The 22,313-nt window shown below is 43.5% G+C and overlaps 1 protein-coding gene across 3 annotated transcripts in view; it reads left to right on the top strand.

The window, feature by feature from the left end:
* Positions 1-22,313, top strand: part of VPS13D (vacuolar protein sorting 13 homolog D) — a 273,597-nt gene that overhangs the window by 114,382 nt on the left and 136,902 nt on the right. For all 3 annotated transcript variants that reach the window (XM_029578385.1, XM_029578384.1, XM_029578386.1), the window contains 7 exons: positions 2,089-2,215; positions 7,466-7,608; positions 15,437-15,567; positions 17,020-17,195; positions 18,494-18,617; positions 19,280-19,515; positions 21,963-22,068. In XM_029578385.1, the coding sequence (XP_029434245.1) occupies positions 2,089-2,215; positions 7,466-7,608; positions 15,437-15,567; positions 17,020-17,195; positions 18,494-18,617; positions 19,280-19,515; positions 21,963-22,068 (1,043 nt within the window). The remainder of the gene's footprint in view (positions 1-2,088; positions 2,216-7,465; positions 7,609-15,436; positions 15,568-17,019; positions 17,196-18,493; positions 18,618-19,279; positions 19,516-21,962; positions 22,069-22,313) is intronic.

The raw sequence follows: 22,313 nt of genomic DNA, 5'->3' as shown, positions 1-22,313 counted from the left end.
ACTCGTGACTCACGATGCACACATTGTTAGCCTCGTTAGAAAGAGGCATTCCTGGGAGGAGGAGGTGTGGTGTAGTCCAGGAGAGTAAGTCATGCACCTATAATTGTATCTTCAAATCTATGTGCATAATTTCCTCCCACGTACCTCACCCACTGATGTAACAGCTGCAGTGGTGGATAACTTTGTACCCACGCAGGTTCCCTTTTGAAAATTGTCTTACCTGGGCACAAAAGTAGCCTCTTATCTTGCCACTGGACCATTTAGGGAATACCAGGGTTTAATCCCATTAGAAAATCTCATTTTCATAAGATGAGCTTTATCACCACAGGAGTGTGGGGAAAAAAACCACACAAATCACCTAGTCACAGAGAGTTGAAGGATACATTTGCCTCTGAAGCTAGCATATTGTGTGAGTCGAGTTAAACTCATGTACATGAACATATGAAACAAGGAATCCCATCAGAATTACATTCCAGCACAGTACCAGTTAACTCATGTGATTCCTTACACTGAATCACCTTTTTAAATTTCTTTTTATAACTTGCAAGCACACAATACAATTGTGGAAGCAGTTTTCACAGCCCGCCAGGTAACGGGCAAAATCTGTTTAATGAAAATGTTAAAATAAATAAATAAAATTTTTTATAAAAAAAATAATGTCCATCAGTTCTGATAAAACTCAAATTATCATGGAATGGATCGTGAAACATCTTACAAAGAAAAAAGTAATATTGAGATGCAGATTCCCAGCAAGAGAGTAAAGATTGCTCCTGGGATTCTGAACAGGGTGTGAACACCTTATTATCGAACCAAGTCTTGTTGTTGTCCGGGAGCTTTCCAGACCATGCAGGTCCCTACAGATGGTCTCGAAAGTCCACGTCACCGTCAGATAATTCTGGTTTTCTCTAGGACCAGTATAGGAACTAGTATTCTGCTCCAGCAGTTTACTGAATGATTTTGTAGGCTCAGGGGGTTTGCTGGTTCTTTGTTTTCTCTGGCATATCTGGAGACCAATGTACTAAGTTGTACCCAAATTCACATAGCTGAATTCACACATTAAAATCATTGGCACAGATAGGAAGGGTCATTTTTAAGTGCATTTATGTGGCTAAATCCCGCATAAAATAGTCTCTTTAAAATTGCTTGTTTGATATGCAAGTGAAAATATACTCATGCATCTTGTAGTGCCTGTTTTATCCACTTATAAAACACCCCACCCCATATCAGTAGGCTTCAGGTTTTCATGCATGCTTTTCAATTTTAAAAGGTATGAGTACAAATTGCCTCCCAGAAAACAGGTGTAAACGTGCTCAGGTAGTTTTTCCAGGGTAATCATCAAAACTAAAGTACACGCATCCTTTTTGCTTTGAAAATTTCTGTAAAGTCTTGCGAGTTAAACGTACTTGCAGGTTTTACAACCACGTGAAACCTTTCCCCTGAATGGGATATGCATGCTATTTCTTCTTTTTCGGGGGGGCCTGAAGGGCGTGCTATGTTGTAACATTTACACACAAGCTTGCTGGCAGATGTCCACAAAAGTTACAGCAATTTTCAGAGTGGACAAAACCTTGCATACACAACTGCATCCACCATGTGGCTCACGTAGTTTTGCTTTTGAAAATCAAAAAGTATGTTTGCACATCCCACTCAAACTCCACGCTCCCCTTCCCCAGAACATGTGCAATGTATGCGTGTAATTTTTACATGGATATCGGTTGCTCGGTTTTCCAGTGGTCCATTTCTGCGGGTAAAATACCCCTTTCCCCTTCTTGAAGTGCCTGATGTCATTTTCATTCAGAGAGATTTTAGCTTGCGTACTTTTTCTTGTGCAAGTGTTAATGCAAAATCAACACTAGTGAGAAACTGCAATGCAAAAATTATGCAAAGAAGCTCATTAGCTATTAATGCAAAGTTAAGTTCCCTGTACGTAGGCCACCAAGACAATTAACAGGCAAAATAAAGTACCCTGTTGTACAAAAGTTTGGCAGCTATCAATCAATAAACACTGTCTCCTTCCACCCACAAAGAAAAATGCCTAGAGTAGATTAATTACAGGCTGCTGATCCCAAACTGTTTCATTTCCACCAGGGTTGCCTCTGATCTTCAGGCAGGACAATGCAAAAACAGACGCTGCTGGGCAGTTTGAAGAGCACGAGCTTGCTCGAAGCCTGAGCCCCTTGTTGTTCTGCCATGCTGACAAGGAGCAGCCCAGCCTGTGAGTAAAAGGATGGAGTTAGCAGTCGTACATTCTTGAGCATAAACATCCAGTCATGTTGACCCAACAGTTGTTGAAATGCATTGGTGCAATCATTTGCTACTTTTTTGTTTGTTTTATTGGCTTATGTTTTTTTAGACTGTTGTTTGGTGGGGTGTGTATGTGTGTATAGATAGACAGATATACACACGCATGCCAAAAAGATTGCAATCCAATCTAAGATCCTGACCCAGTTCTGAGAATCTTCTTGCAGGTAGGGTTTATTGGCTATATAGTTGGGGGATTTTGTCATTTTTGCCTTGATTTTAGCAGAGTGTGTATACTGTATCTTTTTAGGGAAGGAAAAGGTTCTTTGGGGCAGGGTTCAGAGAGGGTATACCCTAAATAATTGGACATATGGTTACAGAAAGAAGTCTGTAAGTTCTCTAGACTGCCTCTTTTCTCTGTACTCTCTCATGACCTCTCCCATTTTATTTTGTCAAGATTTTTTGACTCAAACATCAGGCAGTCAACATTTAGCATCCTATCTTCCCTTTGTCATTTTCTGCTAATTTGCAGAGGCATTGAATTGAACAGGATTTGTGTTTTTTCTAGCAGACTGTACAGCAAATAATCCAGTAGTTTTGGCATCACTATGGGAGACTTGATCTTTAAAGGTAAAAGTCTAGGATGAAGTACTCTCCACCGTAGGTTGGTTGGGAAGAATTGTGAGGCAGGATGTTTTAATTACTGGCAGTCATGTAAGTTCAGACAATGCACCAGAAAATGGTACAAGAACATTACACTAAATAAGATATCTTAAAATAGTGAAGCAGCTTGCCAGAGCAGGTAGTGTATAGCAGAGCTGAATTAGCCATGCTGTCTGGGACATCCTCCGATGGCCTCTAGGCGGAGCTTCTCTCAATGATTACAGAGCTTTGCTTCTGTGTGGCTGTGCACATCTTCCCATGCAAAAGTAATCTACTTCTTAGTCTGTTTTTTCAGCACTACCAGTCGCATGCAGAGATTTTCTCTCTCTCCTTCTCCTCGTTTTCAGTGCTTCTGTGGCTCCTAAACCGCCTGGCTTCAAGTACTGCCAGTGCGGTAAAGTTTTGTCTATCACTGGGGCCTGAGCACGACCTGTCCAAGTGTCAGGATTGTGGTTGAATGTCACTCAGGGCATAAAGGCAGCACGCACAAAAGATCGCACGTCTGCGAGAAGAGGCTGAGTCCTATGCTCCAGTGTCTGAGCACCATGCCTCCCACTCCTCCCCAGACCAAATGTGGACAGAACGGCAAGAAGCAGAGGGCTTCCTTCCTGAGCCCCAGGGTAAGCAGAGCCAAATGGGTCCGAGGCCCCCGACATTTTCCGTCCCCATGACTCGAAGCCAGCCTCGACAAGCAGTCCCGATGTGGATGCATCAAATGCGTCGCAACGAAGTAAGACCGATGCTCCATGCCATAAAGATCCGGTGTGAGTGTCGAAATCGATCGATCCCAATGCATGACGCGCTAATGCATCAAAGCACCTGCCCACTGACCAAGCATCGACGTGACCCCACGACTCAGCATCTGAGCCCAAGATGCACACAACACAGATGATGCATTTGTCGGACCAAATGGCGCATGGTGACTCTGAATGACGCAAAGCTTCTCAAACTAAGCCTGTGTCAATGCAAAAACCAAGACTAGACCCTCAGTGTGTGTTCATGACGGAGGAGCTAAATGAAATGGGGTTTTCTGATGTGGGAATGCCCCCGTCCTCTCTCTTGTCAGAGGGTTCCTCTGTATCTTCGAAGAGAATATATTCCAATCTGTCGTCCATCTCCCGAAGGAAAAGACATTCACCCCATCTTCAGGAGCCTCTGTTGAAGAGGCATAGGCCATCTAGTACAATGGAGCCAGCATCTCATCATAAAGGAGAAGCCACATCAAACATCCTCCTAGCTGCGATTCTAATAGGGGCCAAGAAAACTCAGTTGGTCCAGGGCAGGCATCATCATTCTTCCACTGCAACTACCGCATCAAAGGATCGGCATAACGCAGCAGAAAGTGGCCTAGCCTCCCAGGCGATGTCCCAGGTCATGGAAATTCTCAGCAACTTCTTCACATTTCTGGAAGCAGGGACTGCGAAGTATCCACCTCCAAGCCCCTTGTCAGGGTCCCCGTGGGATGAATCCCTGCCTCACTCGCATAGCCCCCAGGAAGAATGGGTGTCTCACCCACCATAGCCAAGCTCAGAACCACCTGATTCCCCGCCTTCCTCACCAGGATTTTCTATGGGCATTCCGTTCGACCCACCTGAGAACTTCTCTTAAGTTTATAGAGAAGGTGGAATCTCTGCTCAAGGTGGAAACACAAAAGATCCTAGAGCAGGTCTTCTGGCATCCTAAAAATCTTCGCGGTCCCATCCGAGCCTATGGCGCTTCTGTCCCATGCAGTCTTGAACATGGTCATGGAGAAAACCTGGGAGTCCCCCCGTCTCAAGACTTCCAATGTCCAGGAAAACAGACCTGAAGTTTTGAATGAGGAAGTCGCCATTCTGTAGTGCGGTGCAGTTACCGCATGCCTCCATTGTGGTTGAATCTGCCATGAAGAAGGCGAAGAAATTAAGGCTCCATTCCAACGTGCCGTTGGGACAGGACAGCCACTACTTGGATGAGTTCGGGAGGAAGACCTTCCAAGTGTCCATGCTGAATGCAAAAATCCAGCAACACCAGTTCTACATCACTCAGTATCTCTGACTGTTTGAAATCGATCAGGCCCCATTTCCGAAGCGATTATGCGGATGCGGCACTACCTCAACCCTTCAAGGACATGGAGGAAAGGTTATGTCACCTCCTCAGGACAATATATGAAGCCTTCAAGATGTTACCGTACATCGGCAATGGCTGTGGGGCCCGGAGGATGGCCTGGTTGAGAGCAAACACCATCCGGGAAGATATTCTCGAGAAGTTGGCCGATTTTCTGTGCAAAGATAATAACCTCTTTGGGGACAAGCTGCGGGAGATAGTCTTGCAGCTAAAGGAGCAGAATGTGGTGGTTCTGTCCCTGGCTTCCCCCTCGGAGCAACCATCTGCTTCCAGGATGTATTACCCGAACTACCAAAACTCGGGCTACCACATACATTCTTATCGGCAAGGAACCCCTTACCGGATACAGGCTTTTCCACAGCTCAGACCACAAGCCCAGCTGGTGCTCCCCAGGAATAGATCCAGAGCATAGTGCCACCAGAGATAGCCGTCAACTGTGACCCAGAAGCCGCCTCAGAGTTTTTGAGGGTAGCCAAGCCACTGCTGCCACCATATGTAGGAGGCTAGATAGCCCAATTTTCCGATTCTTGGAAGGCAATCACACCAGACCATTGGGTTTTAAACATCATTTGTGAGGGCTATCAGTTTAAATTCAAGAAGACCCCCATCACTTCCACGCCTTATGCCTTTTCTGCGGACCTGCGCCCAGGCACCACTTCTACAAGAGGAAGTGTCCTCTCTTCTTTAACCACATGCCATCCAAGTGGTGCCTATTCGCAAACGCAACTTGGGGTTCTACTCCCAATACTTCCTCATACCAAAGAAATCTGGAGCTCTCCACCCAATCCTGGATTTAAGGGTCCTCAACAAGATCATTCCAAGGGAGAAATTCAAGATGACCTCCCTGAAGTCCATCCTGCCTTTTCTGCAACCCAACAACTGGATGTGCTCAATAGATCTCAAGGACGCATACTCTCACATTCTGATGCACCGTTCCTCCTGGCGTTACACCTCTGTTTTCCCTTTTGGTCTATCATCTGCCCCAAGAGTCTTTACCAAGTGCTTGGCATTAGCAGTGGCCTACCTAAGGCAGAAAGAGATCCAGCTATTCCCTTATCTGGATGATTGGCTTCTGGTAGCCTCAGAAGTGAATTCTCTGCAAGCTCACTTATAACAGATGATCAATTGTCTAGAAGCGCTAGGCTTCCTAATAAACTATGAGAAGTCCAGTCTCCAGCCAACACAGCTTCTGCAGTTCAATCGATACAGTCGCAGGAAAACTTTATCTTCCAGGGGACAGAGCACAAACCATTCAATTGTTAGCACTGCAATGGCAGAGCATGACTCACCCCTCTGCCCACCAGATTTTGATCCTGCTGGGCCAATGGCAGCGATATATGTAGTACCACACATCAGACTCCATATGCGGCGCCTGCAATGGGGGTTAAAGTCACAGTGGACTAAGATGGCTCAACCATTACACACCAAGATGATATTAACAAAGGCCATGTGCAAGGACATAGCATGGTGGCTATCCTTGTCCACCCTCTCTGTGGGAGCACTATTCTGGAGCCTGACGCAACAGCTAGTTCTGACCACAGATGCTTCAACGAAGGGCTGGGGAGCACACTTGGGCTAGCTAAAGACACAGGGGCTGTGGTCCCTATCAAAGCCCAATTGCCAATTCCCTCTACGTACCCGGATCAGTCCAGACCGTGGGTTATGCCTCCCTTCCAGAAGATGGAGACAGAGAAAAACTTATAGGACGCGCCCTCTTTCAATCCAAACGCCCCAGTGGCAAAGAAGACTCTATTGAATTAGATATCACAATGCATTCACTTTTGTTATACAAAGCGGTCAGCGACCCTTCCGAACAAGGTCCGAGCGCACCAGGTTCAAGCAGTTGCTGCTTCATTAGCGCATCTTCACAAGGTGTCATTGGACATTTGTAAAGCAGCTACGTGTTCATGTCCCATTACTATCTGGACCAGTAAACAGCTTCAGCTGCAGCCCTGGGTTCGGTGGTGCTGACTTCTTCTATGAGGAAATGAGACTCTCCACCTCATGAGCGGGTTGTGCACGCAGGACTTTCAATGTCTGTCCCCATTCAGTGCGTATACGTAGTAAACCACAACCCACAGCTGGGAACTCCCAGACAGCATGGCTAATTCAGCCGTGCTATCGATGGGGGGGAAAAAGCAAGTTTGCTTACCATAAACGGTGTTTCCGTAGATAGCAAGATGAATTAGCCATGCTGACCCACCCGCCTCCCTGGACAGCTTTGGAAAGTACTGCTTCACTGGATGCGCTATGTTAGACTGAGGAGAAGATGACGATCGCATGGGAAGATGCGCGCAGCTGCACAGAGCCAAAGCTGTGTAATCGCTGAGAGAAACTCCGCCTAGAGGCGGTCGGAGGCCATCCCAGGCAGCACCGTTTATGGTAAGCAGTGGGAGCAGAGGTTCCTCAACCTTACAAGACTCTGTGCATAACTGCTGTGACCTTTCCTCCCTTGCAGCTGTACAATGCGCATCGGTAAGGGCATCCACCCTGATGGTATCCCGGGCTGGTGTCAGGCCTTCTCACTGGACGGAGGCAGCGGAGTCCGAGCCCTTAAAGTCATCCAACAAGGAAATCGACCTGGCCTAATTTATAACATCGGTAGGTTTGCTGTGACATGATGTCAGCTGTAGAACTGATCTAAAACTCGTTTCTCCCCTTTGTGGAAATGTCCTTGCCTATATTTACTAAATCTTGAAGTCTTTCATTTGCTCAGTCATTTTGGGGGGTTAATTTTGCAACAACCCGCGTTAAGTAGATGGCAAATACGCTCATAAGTTACACCAATATTCAAAGCGAATTGCCTGTACAAGTTTGCTTTGAAAATTATCCTGCCAGAACTACCCACGCGCCATTGCACCTGACAATGTGTGTGCAGACTTCTTTTGGGATGGTTTATTTGCATGCTTTAGAAAGTACAAAAGTGTGCATGCAAGTCCCTCCCTGAGTCCACCTCCAGGAACATCTTTGCTCAGTCCGGGTTAACTTGCGTGCACGCAGAATGTACCTGAGTAGGTTTTCCTCACGTATTGGACAGGCGATTTTCCCCAGGTGAAGCGCTGTTTTACCTGTGGAGATGGCTTTGAAAATTACCCTCCCTATATCGGTGAGACTTTTGGGTTGTATCTGCCATACAGACTAAGCGATGGGGGTGAGAATTAGGAGATATTAGATATAATTGCATGCAGCAGAATTTCTTTCTGGTCTGCTGGGAAACATGGAAGATCTGACTTTGCTCTGTATATGTCAGCCTGATTCAGGTTATCAAGGAAAAATGGAGTAGTATCACTAGAATCACTAGATGGTGCTGCAGATGTAGCAAGGCCACTGGCAGATAGGATGAAAGCAGAGTAAACTACTGAGAAACAACCCCGAGCTCAAAAAGAATAAAAATAGACTAGCAGAATTAGCAGAGCGGTGCTATTCCATCACCACCAGGGCTAAATGTTAACAAGCCTTTACTATTGGCGGTATGAAATACTGCCAAGAAGTTATCAAACTGTTTTCTGGCAATAAGCAAAGTCTCTATGTGAAATTTCTAGCGTGCCTTACATATTATAAGTATGTCTTGCAACCTCAAAATGTTGATTTTAAAAAAGAAGCACGGTTCTGTTTTTTTTTTTATTTAATTTTGGACATACTCTTGTTTTATGCCAGTAAGTTTGCAGAGTATATAGAAATTGTACTGCAATTATACAAACTAGCTCTGGTTATACACTGAAATACCCTGATTTGAGTCTCCTTTTCCATAAAGTCCCTACTTTTCCTGGTGCATATGTTAGCCGAGCAAATTTGTCAGAAGAAAAATGAAAACTACCAACAAAATAAAAAAAAAAAAAAGAAGCAATTGCCAAACCCCTAATTACCATAATGTGTATAATCCAAGAGGGGATGGAAACACCTTGACTGGTATCATATAAAACTTGGCTCATTATACTTTGGTATAATCGTATACCAATAATATGGTGTTCAGCCAGTGCTGGGAACATTCTGTTATATATTGCTGTATGACATCATCTTCTTTTAGAAATGTGTTTATGCAGTTTAAAAAAAAATTATATTTTTTTAAATTAAAAAAAAAAAAGAAATCTCTTGATATAATAGCTCTCTAATTCAAGTGACCAGTTTACATGCAATTTTCCACTTTTAAAGTAGAAACAGTTCAAGAGTACTTTTGTGGTGGAACTATGTGGTCAGCGCGCAATGTCCTTATACAAATGGAAATGTTTATAGAAGGCTGGGGACCTGCCTGACACTGCCAGTGTTTCAGCATAGAAAACGTCTGCTTCAGTGGGGACTGAGAGCTTCTCTAAAACAAGAGCAAGCTTAATAAAGAGAGAACCCAACACCAGAATCTTTGAAATACACTATACTCACTTTTCACATGTATCTCATTTAAGCACTGCTGTGAAGGTGAAAAATGCGTGGTGTGTGACCTCATTACAGACATAATTTTAAAAGAACCTAAACCTATCAATTCCCTGAGTTCTCGTGGCAGCACCAACGTGGTTAGCTACAAATAATAATGAATGAAGGTATAGCTGGTTTCAGTAACACATAGTCCACTCAATCTCTTTATTAAGTTCATGCGGTGTCACTCTATTCCAATTGAAGATGAACCTGTTGCTCAGTTGGTATTAATCTACAGTTGAAATCCCCACCTTTCTTTTTGGGAACCAATTGCAACAATGCTGCAAACCTCAAATCTTCCTCAGTGTGCATATGGTTATCCAAATGAGCTACTAATGGGGCTTCATGTTTCCTTTAACGTATGTAACTTAGGTGTTCTTGTATGTGCAAACGTAACATCTTAGTAGTTTTACCACTATAGATGAGATTGCATGGATGCAAAATCACACATATGACTCCTTGTGATTTGCATGTTAATGTTTGACAAAACACATATGGTTTCCGTATAGGTAATATAGGTGTTTGCCCCTGAAATGAGTCTACAGACGTTGCAACTTACACAGAGGGAATGTCCCCCGTCCTCTCGTTGGACCATTTGGTGTCCTGCAGAATCATGCACAGAATGTACCATTCAGTCTCGCAAGTTAAAGGCCCTTTTCAAAGCAAAGATGGGAAATTCTTGGAAAATGGAGTGGACCTTTAACATGTGCCAATATGTTTTAATACAGTTCTTAATGTACATGTTTGCAATGAGAAGAATAACACTCACACGACTTTCTGTTCTGTTGTTGCTTGTGTTGGATGAAGTAGAACTGCCGATTGGCCCTTTTATAGGCTCTCTGAATGATATTATACAGGTAACCCCCATTGTAGAAACCATTGTCTCATATTCCCTGCTTGATGCAAAAATTCTTCATCTGTGGAACATAAACGTCAAAGTCTTATGACTTGACCCATGGGTAAATTCTCCCACAAATGACTTGGATGGAAGCTAGTGTAGTAAAGCAGGGTGTTTCTGTTGGTAACTTTCCTGTAAATGGAAAACCGAATCCATCTGATCGCAATGAAATCATGATGTCCAAAATGGTGATATTTAGATGTATTATGTGTGTGTCTAAATTGAAGGTTACTATCACATGAGTTCAACTACTTAAACCTTCTAATTCATTTTGACAACCCATCCACAATATCAGAATGTCATCTATATAGCATTTCCACATTTGGTGGTGGTTTTTATATAGACAAACAGAAAGCATTCTTGCCTCAAAATCTCCCACATATTGGTTGGCCAAGTCAGGGGCCATAGTGGGCCCCCATGGCTGTTCCTTTAATCTGATGATAAATTCCATAAAAAGAAAAAAACATATTTTGAAGCACTATAGAATCCACACTAATAGTAGGAGACACTAACCTTCATGTAGGCAGAAAACCAAAAACCAAAGCCTGTGAAACTCTTCTAGAAACAAAGGAAGCAATGGGATAGTCACAATTTGTTAATAATCCCACTCATAAAGCAGGCCACATTCTTGATCTAATCTTTGCCAATTAAACAATTGTCTCATCAGTACCTCACACACTATACTACTCTAGTCCAACCACCAACTAATTAAAGCAAAAATAGCTTTTCTAATCCAAATTAATACAAATTCAAATAAAAATCAATCTTTCACCTTCAGAAAAAAGATAGATGTATTAGTAGAAGCAATTAAAAACAAACTTACCAATTTTAATCAAGAGAATGCCTCTTTAGCATTTGACTCCTGGGATAAAATAATCAATGAAATAGCTGACAATCTAAGCCCAGTCCAGACAAAAATCCTGCAAAATGAATAAAACTCCACTAAACAGAAGAAGCTATGGTACAACAATGAGCTAAGACAAACTAAACTTTCACTGAGAAAACAATGGCGAAAACGCCCATCCACAGACTCATTAGGAAAATACAGATCCTTCCTAGCAAAATATCGTACACTAATAAATAAAACAAAAAAGAATACTGTGCCAAACAGATTCACGGAGTCTTAACTCCAAATTACTCTTCGATTTTGTAAAAAACCTAATCAAAGATCCATCCTCCTCCATCACAAACAGCCTCAACGTCTCAAAGGACACCTGCAATGAAAATGCAACCTCATTACTAGATAAAATCAATAGACTAAAAAGACAATTTACCAACTGCACACAAACCAGAAGAACCAAATGAAAATCATGAACAAGCCAATTGGACCACACTTGACAGAGTAACTAAAATTGAAGTCAGTCATATCATTTCAAAACTCAAGCCTGCTACACATCCTCTTGACCCAATACCAGCAAATTCTTTCAAACTTGTAAACAGTGTAATCACCCTGACTATAACAACCATCATCAATATTTCGCTCTCAGAAGATCTGATCCCAGATGGGGTAAAACAAGCAGTGATAAAACCAATCTCTAAAAATAAATCTGGTAGAACTGATGATTGGGCCATTATCGCCCAATATCCAACCTATCTTTCCTCTCTAAAATCCTTGAAAAAGTGGTATTATACCAACTGGAAAACCACTTAGAAGACCATGATATTCTACATCCAAACCAATTCGATTTCAGAAAAAATCGCTCAACCGAGATCTTACTCTTATTATTAATTGACCCTGTCCTACACAGGTTTAAAGACAATGAATCCTATATCATGGTGCTAATAGACCTAACAGCAGCCTTCGACACTGTGGATCACACCCTTCTATACCACCAAGGAAAACTGGAATTGATGGCAGAGTACACAAATGGTTCTCTTCATTCCTATCTAACAAGACATTCCAAATAAAATTGGGAAGCAACATATCTGACTCCTTCCCCATCAATACAGGTATCCTCAAGGGATCAGCACTATCTGCAACCCTATTCAACATAAACATGTTCCCACTGTGTAAATTACTAACGGATCTAGAATTAACATTCTTACTATATACTGACAACATTCAGTTCTACATTCCATTTTACTCGTCATTTGAAAATACAGCATCAACACTCTCAAAACACATGAAGAGCAATACAGCAAGAACTCTCTAATCTTAAACTAACACTAAACTCAGAAAAAAATGAAGTCATCTCCTCCATAGTTAATCCTCAGTCTATAAACCTTGCTAATTTTAATATCACACCTTCGGATCAAATCCTGGACTTAGGAATCCAGATAGACACATAAATTAATTAATCACAGCAAGATATGCAAAACTGTGCATCCTACATAGATTGAAACCATTACTAACTACTGAAAATTTCTGTACAGTCCTGCAATTTCTGATTTTCTCAAATATAGATTACTGTAACTCCCTACTACTAGGACTCCCAACTTATCTATTAAAAAACCCCACAACTACTACAAAATGCAGCAGCAAGACTCTTAATTGGACCCAGGAAATTTGATCACATCACACCCTCGCGTTTAGTACTGCACTGGTTGCCGAAACAATACCAAATCTGTTTCAAAGTTTTAACCTTAATCTTTAATATCATCCACAATGATAACCCAGGACTAATTGGCGTGAAGCTTCAAACATATGCACTGCAATGAACCCTTAGGTCACAAAACAAAGGACTATTAACTGTACCTTCATCCCGGAGCACATACCTAAAGCAAATAAGTGATTGCAGGTTTTCCATAGCAAGACCTAAACCGTGGAACTCACTACCGGAGACAGTTTGACTGATCCCAGAAAAAAAGACATTCAGATGTGAATTAAAAACATGGCTGTTCAAAAACGCTTATAATCTAACTTAAATGCTAATCGAATGAGGAAGCAACAATATCCACAACAAATACAATACCAAGTATCAAGAGAGCTAAGCAGCTTTTGACTCACCCTACAGCCATGTATACTACTAAACAGAATCCCAATCCTACTAACCCTTGTGCCCCTCCTCAGTCGAGAAGTAAAAGAACTGTGTGCTACAATGTATATATCTTACCAAATATGTTTCATGTCAAAGTACATGTAATACTATATTGTATAGTACCAATGTATGTGTTTTATCAAATTGTGTTACACCAATTTATGTAATGACTTTGGCAACATAATCCACTGTATTTAGAATCACAATAGATCCTCCTTTGTCAATTTTATGGTGATTAGTATGGTCCGCTCTAAGTTCTTGAATGGCTGTAAACTTGATGGACCTTTGTGTCAGACCAAGGGTCCATTAAGCCCAGCACCCTGTTTCCAACAGTGGCCAATCCAGGTTACAATCACCTGGCAAGTATCCAAACATTAAATAGATCCCATGCTACTAATGCCAGTAATAGTAGTGGGTATTCCCTAAGTCAAATTGATTAATAGCAGTTAATGGACTTCTCCAGGAACTTTTCCAAACCTTTTTTTAAACCCAGCTATACTAACTTCCCTAACCACATCCTCCGACAATTAATTGCAGAGCTTAATTGTGTGTTGAGTGAAAAAGAATTTTCTCTTGTCTCGCTAATGTGGCAAACGTGTCTATTGCCATGTCTATAGCTCCCAGAGATACCCAATGTGAGGGGCAAGAAACCACAGATTGATCCCTATTAGCTGGTTGTCCATAGAAAAAAAAGCTTCAATCCGAGTTGGGGCACAAAACGTTGGAAAGCTGCTTCGAAGTCAAAAGATATGAAAGGACTCATCGGGACAAAGGACAATCATTTATTCAACACTGAAATTTGATTGATACTAAGTTGTTTCCCGGAGAGATTTATAATGGCCATTTCCGAGAGGATTGGGGTCTGAGTTGTATTCGATGTGATCGAACTCTACTGGTGGTAGAAACCCTCGATTCTCTCTGGTTGGTTGCTTCAGGAAAAAAAAGTCTACCTTTTGTCAATTGTTGATTTGTCGGTAGAGAGGATCCTGAATGTGTATGGGAGAAGTCAATGTGCATCAGTTCTTCTCCTGACAAATCATCAGAGGAGCCTTCAAATGTAACTCGTTTATTTTACTTGTGTGGCATGGTCAATGACATCCAAGAATAAACATTTTCTCTTTTATAATCTGTCTCATCACATAAAAATTTAGGTTGAATTGCCTGATTTCTTCACAAAAGAAATCCATTAGAGTATTAAATTCAATAAGAGTTTTTGAATATTGATCCCCCACTTCCGAAGTTTGTAGATCAGTCAATAAACCATTTACCTCTTTTTTTCAATCATACAGAAACTGATTGTGCCTTTTCTATAATGAGGATCATTAAATCCAATGAACATTAATTAAATACTGGTATTCTATTCCAATTCTGTACAAACTTGCTGTCCTCATTATACAAGCATGGTTATGTATATGTAAGCCTCGTGGGATCCTCTGGGATCGACAGCCTTCTATAAGAGTTCCATTGGAGGTCTCTGTTTTTGTTAAGACTCCATTTCTCTTCACTTTTTAAATACCTTTACGACTTTTCTTTAGCAGAGGCTGATCTAGATGACATATAACTGCAATAAACTGTATATGCATTTAACAATAAAAAAAGATGCTTTCCTCGGGCAGCTTCATGGTAAAGGGCAGTGCTAAAGACCATTCAAATGATGGCTCTTTTTAACCAATGAGAGAGAAGAAAAAAAAACCCAATTTCACTGCTATACACCGACTACAAGCAATTTCTTCATTGGAGACTGCTGCAGCGGTGTTCATTTCTTAGGAGATGAAATGCTTTGAAGCCTGCTAGTTTAATCCTCCCTGTATCTGTGCTAGTAGTGCCCTGAAAAGTCAGCTTCAGCCTTTTCTGACGTCCCTGGCAGTGCCAGCTTTAGCAATTGTTTCCTGCCGCCTCTTTTACCAAAAGCAAAACAATAATTCTTGAAATGTTGAGCTATGCTTCTTGTTAGCTACTCAAATTCCTTTTACCCATATATGTTCTGATACTAAACATTTGTTTGCTTTGCACATGCAACATCAAAGAGGGTTTTTTTTATTTGTTTTTATAAATGCAGTAGAATATTTTTAGTATCTTAGCAGTTCTAGTATGCATGTACATTTATTTATTTATTTATTTATTTATTTATTTATTTATTTAGGGATTGATGTTAAGAAGGGCAGAGGCAGATATGTGGACACCTGCATGGTGACGTTTGCTCCCCGGTACCTGCTAGATAATAAGTCAACACACAAACTGGCCTTTGCACAGAGAGAGTTTGCCAGAGGACAGGTAAAAAAGAAAAGAAAATATAAACCAACAAAAACTGAACTGGGTTGTTTGTTTTTGCTGTTTGCAGCACAGCCATGTCGAAAAATACCTCTCATTCTGTGTGCAAATGTTGTCGTACACACAGTATGTACAATAAGCTTTGTGTTGTGTTGAGCTTGGGAAATTGTGCACTCGCCTACCAAAGTGGATGAATTACAGCTGGCTAGACTAGATGGGCCAATTAAGTTTAATTGTGTCATTCACTGTTTTGCTGTCTTGCATTCTTCTGTGCTTAGGTCCATAAAGACAGGAAGAGAATAAAGCTTTAGGGCCCCTAAATAGTTGGCTAGGCAATGATCCATATATATGCAGTCCTCTAGGCCAGAGTTCCCCAACCTTGTCCTGGGGGCCCACCAGCCAGTCGGGTTTTCAGGAAATCCACAATGAATATGCATGAGAGAAAATTTGCATGTTATGGAGGCAGTGCATGCAAATTTTCTCTCATGCATATTCATTGTGGATATCCTGAAAACCTGACTGGTTGGTGGGCCCCCCAGGACAGGGTTGGGGACCACTGCTCTAGGCAGCTGAGAAGATTGATCTGATGAGGGGATGGCCAGGCAGCTCAGTGGCAAACGTCGTCGAGCACCGCCATGCAAAGGACTTGGGGGTCTATCACCAGGTCCGGCACTTCTGCTCCCTGGACTGGTTGGGGATGCCGTGGAGACAGCGTTTCCAGGCCAGGGGGAGAAGAGGAGGGAGAGGCTTGGTCATCGTTCGACAGCGACGCAGAGTGGAGAATTTTCCAATCCACTCGCGTCCGTGAATCCCAGCTTTATGCGGGCTGGTGTGTAAAAGCACGCTTGCACTTTACTGTGCACTCGCCAGAGGCATTTTTTTTGGGGGGGTGGGGGGTGGTCAGGGATAGGAATTCTGCACGAATTTTCAAAAGTCTGCATGTAATGTTAAGCTAGGAGCAGGTGTATCTTTTTACATGTTGTAAGTACCAGGAGACTTTACCCCCAGCATTTTATGCACAGAAAATTACTTTGAAAATTAGCAGTAAAGTCTCTGAATAACAGGTACGTGCAAATGTAACCAATGTGCTCAGTGTTGTAAAATTACTCTCCTCGTGGTCAGATTTAGGATCCCTATTAGCCGGATTCCAGAGAGGGTTGTAGCTTTAGGTTCCTGGCCCCGGACTATAGCCGTGATGGCTGGGCTGGGTTGGATGTGGGATATAAAAATAGATGATAAAACCTCTTGTAGCAGAGAGGGCCAGTCATCCATGCAGCCCCTAGTGACCGGATACAGGGCCCGTGATTGCTGGTGCGTGGCCTCCAGCTCAGGGCTGCAGTGACTGAACTGAAGTAAGTTGGCAGGGGGGATCTAGAACAAGGAGAAAATTTCCGGTAGGTTCTCTGAGCTTCTTGAAAGTGTTACAGCCACAGGCTTTCCTCTTTTTCTTGCCAGGGCACCTCCAATCCTTCAGGTTACATCTCAACGCTTTCTGGCTCCAGCGTGGTCTTCCACTGGCCGCGAAATGATTACGACCAATTGTTGTGCGTCAGGCTGATGGACGTACCAAACTGTATGTGGTCTGGTGGCTTCGAAGTCAACAAAAATAACTCTTTCCATATTAATATGAGGTAAAGTCAAGAAGCAGTGAGCACGCACAAAATCATTTTCTTTTGGATAGATAAAAGCAGCAGCAGCGGCATCTCTGTCCCACAGATGAGAGCAATAATTTGGCATATGGCACATAATACGATTTAAAAGGGATCTGACAAATGTAACAGGAGCATCACTCTGGGTTCAGTGCACCCTTTAAACTATGACTGCTAGCAACCGAAAGGGTTTGACAGCTAATGGGCCGCATGGCACATGCCCTCGTAGTTATACGCTTCCTCCAAGGCTGCCCCCACTCTGAGAGAGAGGAAGCTAGTGTGAGCACTTTGTCAAGTCCTTCTCTTTCCTATATTGCACGAATATGTCCAGGACAGTGCACTCTTGTTCCCCATTGCTGATACCTGGGTAAGTAATGTAATAGAAAGCCCAATACGTGTCAGGCAGTTTGCTGTTTAATTCTAGCATGGTTCTTTTTGAATATTTCAGCAATTATCTGGCTAAAGTTTAACCAGATAACTCATTATCCAGCTAAAATGTCAAATAACTCCACCCCCGGAGCATCCCTATGTTAAGTTAGCCAGATAACTTATCTGTCTAAGGAGTCCTAAAGTAGCCAGATGAGGTTATTGGGCTAACTTTAAGATTGTCAGCTATATTCAGTGGTAGGGCTGCACTGCTAAGTATAGCAGGATAAGTTTATGTGGCCCCCAAAGTGTTTGGCTCATACGAGGACTGCACAAGATAATCTGCAGATTTTGGTAAAGGGTGAGTCACATCCCTTCCCTTTAGTTTTGGAGACTGTATCTCCGTAAGAGAGAACGTTTTAACCACGTTGGTCTTAGGAGAGGCGATGAGCAAGTTACTTCAGGACTGGTTAGGTTGGGTGTTGGTTTGTTACCACAGTGAGGTTGGCCAATTTTCAAAATATGCTCACTCCCTAAATGTGAGGCTTTTCAGCTAAATGTAAGTACCTAAACTTTCAGCTGGAAATGACCCTAAATTTAGGCACCTAGGTTGGGTGCCTAGTGCTGAAAATCAGTGCTAGGCATCCAACTTCTTTCCCCTCCCCCCACCATAACTCCCCTCCTGTTGCTGCACACTTTTTAGAACCCTAAATTTAGGTCCCTAATGAAAATAGACTACTAAATTTAGGGACTTAGTACTAGTCGTTTTTTAAAATGTCCACTTTAGGTGTTTAACTGCCAGAGTTAGACCCTTAAACCTGACCCCGCTGTCACCGGTGTGCCTAGTATTGAAGGCTGATGGGAGTGCAGATCAGTGTTGAAGATGGGCTTTTGTTTTGCTTTTTCTGCTGCAGGGATACCCTTGGAAACGGCTTCTTCTTGCGCGTGGAAATCTCCCTCCGAGCAGCCACGTACCGCATCTCTTTCTGCAACACCGATCAGCTGCCGCCTCCGTTTCGCATAGATAATTTCTCCAAGGTAAGGGCCTCTCACTCACATCCGCGTTAGGTTCTTTGTTTCACCTTTTCGAAGGACCAACAGTAGAAGCATTTATTAAATTCATGTGCGGTTTGAACAAGTAAATAGGGAATGGTTATTTACTCTTGCATAATTTCCTAGGACTAAGGGAAACTCCATGAAACCACCTGGTAGCAAATTTAATACACATTTGAGAGAGTTTCTTTTTTTTTTTTTTTTTCACTCCTTAAAACCTTTCAAGAATTGCCCTAACCTTGAAGATCATTGTATGCATTAAAGGACAAGCATTTGAGGATTCAGCCATTTAAAATTATATGAGCACAAAAATCTCTTTGAGGGCATTAGCCAATGGCATTTCTGCAGGTAAAAGGCTGTTTTATCAGCAGAATTGGGCTATTATGATTATTGCCCATCCTGTACATAGATCTCAACAATGCGTCTACTTTACCCCACTTGCTGCCAGGATATGACCAGGGTGAGGTCAGGGTCGAGTTGGATATGCAGAACTACGTGTGGGGTTTTGTCTTAAAGGAAATACCTGCATAAATCTGTGCAGGTACTTTGGAAGGGGCAATAATGGAAGGGGCAATAATGTAAGCACAGGAACTGCTTTCTTTCCATTTGTAAACTGGAGTCACTTCACCTTTCTTCAAACTCCCCAGGTCCCAGTGGTTTTCAACCAGCGTGGGGTTGCCGAGCCGAGACTCAGCACCGAAGTGAAGCCCCTGACATCATTGGATTATGCGTGGGATGAGCCCTCCCTTCCACCTTACATCACTCTGACGGTTAAAGGGGCAGGCTCTTCAGAAATCAGCTTCAACATGAACGAATTCCAAGATGGCCGCCAGCTTTACTATGAGAACTTCATTTATATTGCTGCCACCTACACCTTTTCGGGGCAAGTCTTGTTTCTCTTTCTTTCGCATTTGGCTCTAAAAGGCTGCCCGTAGTACATAACCAATCGTGTGTTGATGTTGGCAGAGAAAACCAGTGGGAGTACTGCAGGCCCAGCCTCTGGTCTTTGAGCCAGCCAGGATTGAGGATTCTTTAGAGATTGTTCCCAGAACCCCTCCGGAAAATTGAATCTTGGCCATCGATCAGTGGTGACATGTGGCCAAACTTGGGCTGCATAGCTGTGACACTCCCCCCCCCCTTTCAGAAACAGCTGTTAAGATGACTGGGCTAGATGGGAGAGGGTGGGGGGCAGGGAGATGGTTAAAATGAGGTGTGGGTAGTCATAAATGAAAGCTGATAGTGTCATAGCTGGAAACCCCCCCCAAAAAATAGGAGAAAACTCTGGGCCCCCCCAACAGAAAAATAACGAAAATCCTACTAAGTAGGCCACTGCTAGTTTATCGTGAAACTGTAAAGAGATGATATCAGGGTCTGGCCTGGTGAGTGAGTGGATGGCCAGGCTTCTACCCCTGAGGCTGATCAAGACTGAGGATGCAGTGGAGACAGCATTCACGGCCCCTGAGGGAAGTCCAGAGGGAGCTGTGGTTTATGCTCCCCCCCCCCCCCCCTTGCTGAGAACAATCACTGAGATGGACAAGGCCAGGAGGAGGATGTAAAAATAGTAGGAGGGATGAGGAGCCCTGGATAGTTGCAAATGAAGACTCATTCAGGCCGATACAGAAAAATGCACGGGAGAGCTGGCGAGCGCACAGGCTCCTCTCCTGGGTGCGCGATTCAGGAGGGTGGCCTAAGCAAATTAGGGCCAGTGGTAAAAGGAGGCACTAGGGACATTAATGCGTCCCTAGCGCCTCCTTTTTGACAGGAGCAGCTGCTGTCAGCGGGTTTGACAGCCGACGCTCAATTTTTCTGGCGTCGGTTCTCGAGCCCACTGACAGCCTCGGGTTCGGAAAACGGACGCCAGCATAATTGAACGTCCGTCTTCCGACCCGCGGGCCTATTTTTAATTTAATTTTTTTTTAATTTTTACTTTTTTTTTTTTTTTTTACTTTTGGGGCCTCCGACTTAATATTGCTATTATATTAAGTTGGAGGGTGTACAGAAAAGCAGTTTTTTCTGCTTTTCTGTACACTTCCCTGGTGCCGGCCGAAATTAATGCCAGCCTTTGGGCAGGCGTTAATTTCTGAAAGTAAAATGTGCAGCTTGGCTGCACATTTTACTTTCTGTATCGCGCGGGAATACCTAATAGGGCTATCAACATGCATTTGCATCTTGTGGGTGCTATTAGTTTCGGGAAGGGGGGGGGGGTTGGACATAACATAAGAAATTGCCATGCTGGGTCAGACCAAGGGTCCATCAAGCCCAGCATCCTATTTCCAACAGAGGCCAAAACCAGGCCACAAGAACCTGGCAATTACCCAAACACTAAGAATATCCCATGCTACTGATGCAATTAATTGATCACTAACCAACCTCTTTCCCTTTTAATCGATTCACCAACTTAAACGTTTTCAAGGGAAACCGTGTCTTCCCTCCTTGGCCTCTGTTGGTCAAGGTGTTACGCCAGGTAGTACAGCATTCAGGCAGTGTAATTCTCATAGCGCTAGCTTTACCCCTTATACAGTAAGGGGTAATAATGTGTCAAAAAACGCACGTCCAAATTTGGGCTAAGAGTGCGCTCCACCGGCGCGCACTGTACTGTATCGGCCTGATGGTGCAGTAGCTCAGTGGAGACCAATTATGATTTTGGTGGAAGCTTAAAGCAGCAGGAGGAAATACCAGTCCAAACCCCCCCCCCCCCCCAAAAAAAAAAGAAAACTCACAAATCTCCTAGTGGTCCAGCGGGGGGCCCGGAATCCATCTGCTGCCCCCGGGTCATCAACTGCCACTAATCGAAATGGGGACGGTGGCCTTCAGCCCCTACCATGTGACAGGGGCTACCAGTGCCATTGGTTGGCCCCTGTCACATGGTAGGGGCTAAAGGCCACCGGCGCCATTTTGGTTAGTGGCAGCCGAGGGCCCCGGGAGCGGCAGATCATTCCCAGGCCGTCTGCTGGACTACCAGGGGAGCGTCGGGAGGGTGGCACTGGGAGCGGGGGGAGGCAGGGTGAGGCGAGGGCTGGCAGAATTTTGAAAGGGTACCTTTTTCCCTTTCAAAATTCTGCTGCCTGCCGCGGCGCCCCCTAAGTCTCGGCACCCTAGGCACAGGCCTAACTCACCTAGTGGTTCCTCCGGCCCTGGTGGTGAAGTAGTAGTTAGTACACTTTTGGAAATGCCTGTTTTTAGAAATAAATACATTTCTAAATGGTGTATATTGGGTGGGGATGGAGGGGGTCTAACCAGTACTGCTGTAATGGTACGCATGAAATGGGGGTTGGGTCATCACGGGGGTGGGCCACTTGTGACTGACTGACGGCATTTGAAACTTTCTAGCTCTCAGGAGGGAACCAGGCCAGTTGCTCCCAACAAGGACGTTGAGCATGCGGAACTTGTCTTGGATGTCCAGCCAAAGACACAAAGGGTCATACTTAAGAAAAAGGTACAATAATTTTAATGTAGCTTAAGAAAGTTTTGGTCGGACCACCATACACAGAGAACTGCCGCCATTAATATGCGAAGGGAGCAGAGCTCTTGGTAGCTAATCGGAAATGCATCGTTAGTCCAAGGTAAAGGCGTTGCCCTCAGCTTTTTGTTGACCCTTATTTCTGGTTAGCCAAGTAGACTAACATGACAACTCCCCTATGTCGTCATAAATAAAGAATTTATATTAATATTTTTATTAAC

Source organism: Rhinatrema bivittatum, chromosome 15, assembly GCF_901001135.1.
Source record: "Rhinatrema bivittatum chromosome 15, aRhiBiv1.1, whole genome shotgun sequence".
Taxonomy (NCBI): Eukaryota; Metazoa; Chordata; class Amphibia; order Gymnophiona; family Rhinatrematidae; genus Rhinatrema; species Rhinatrema bivittatum.
Note: the sequence above shows the minus strand (reverse complement) of the source record. Positions and strands in the feature narration are given on the sequence as shown.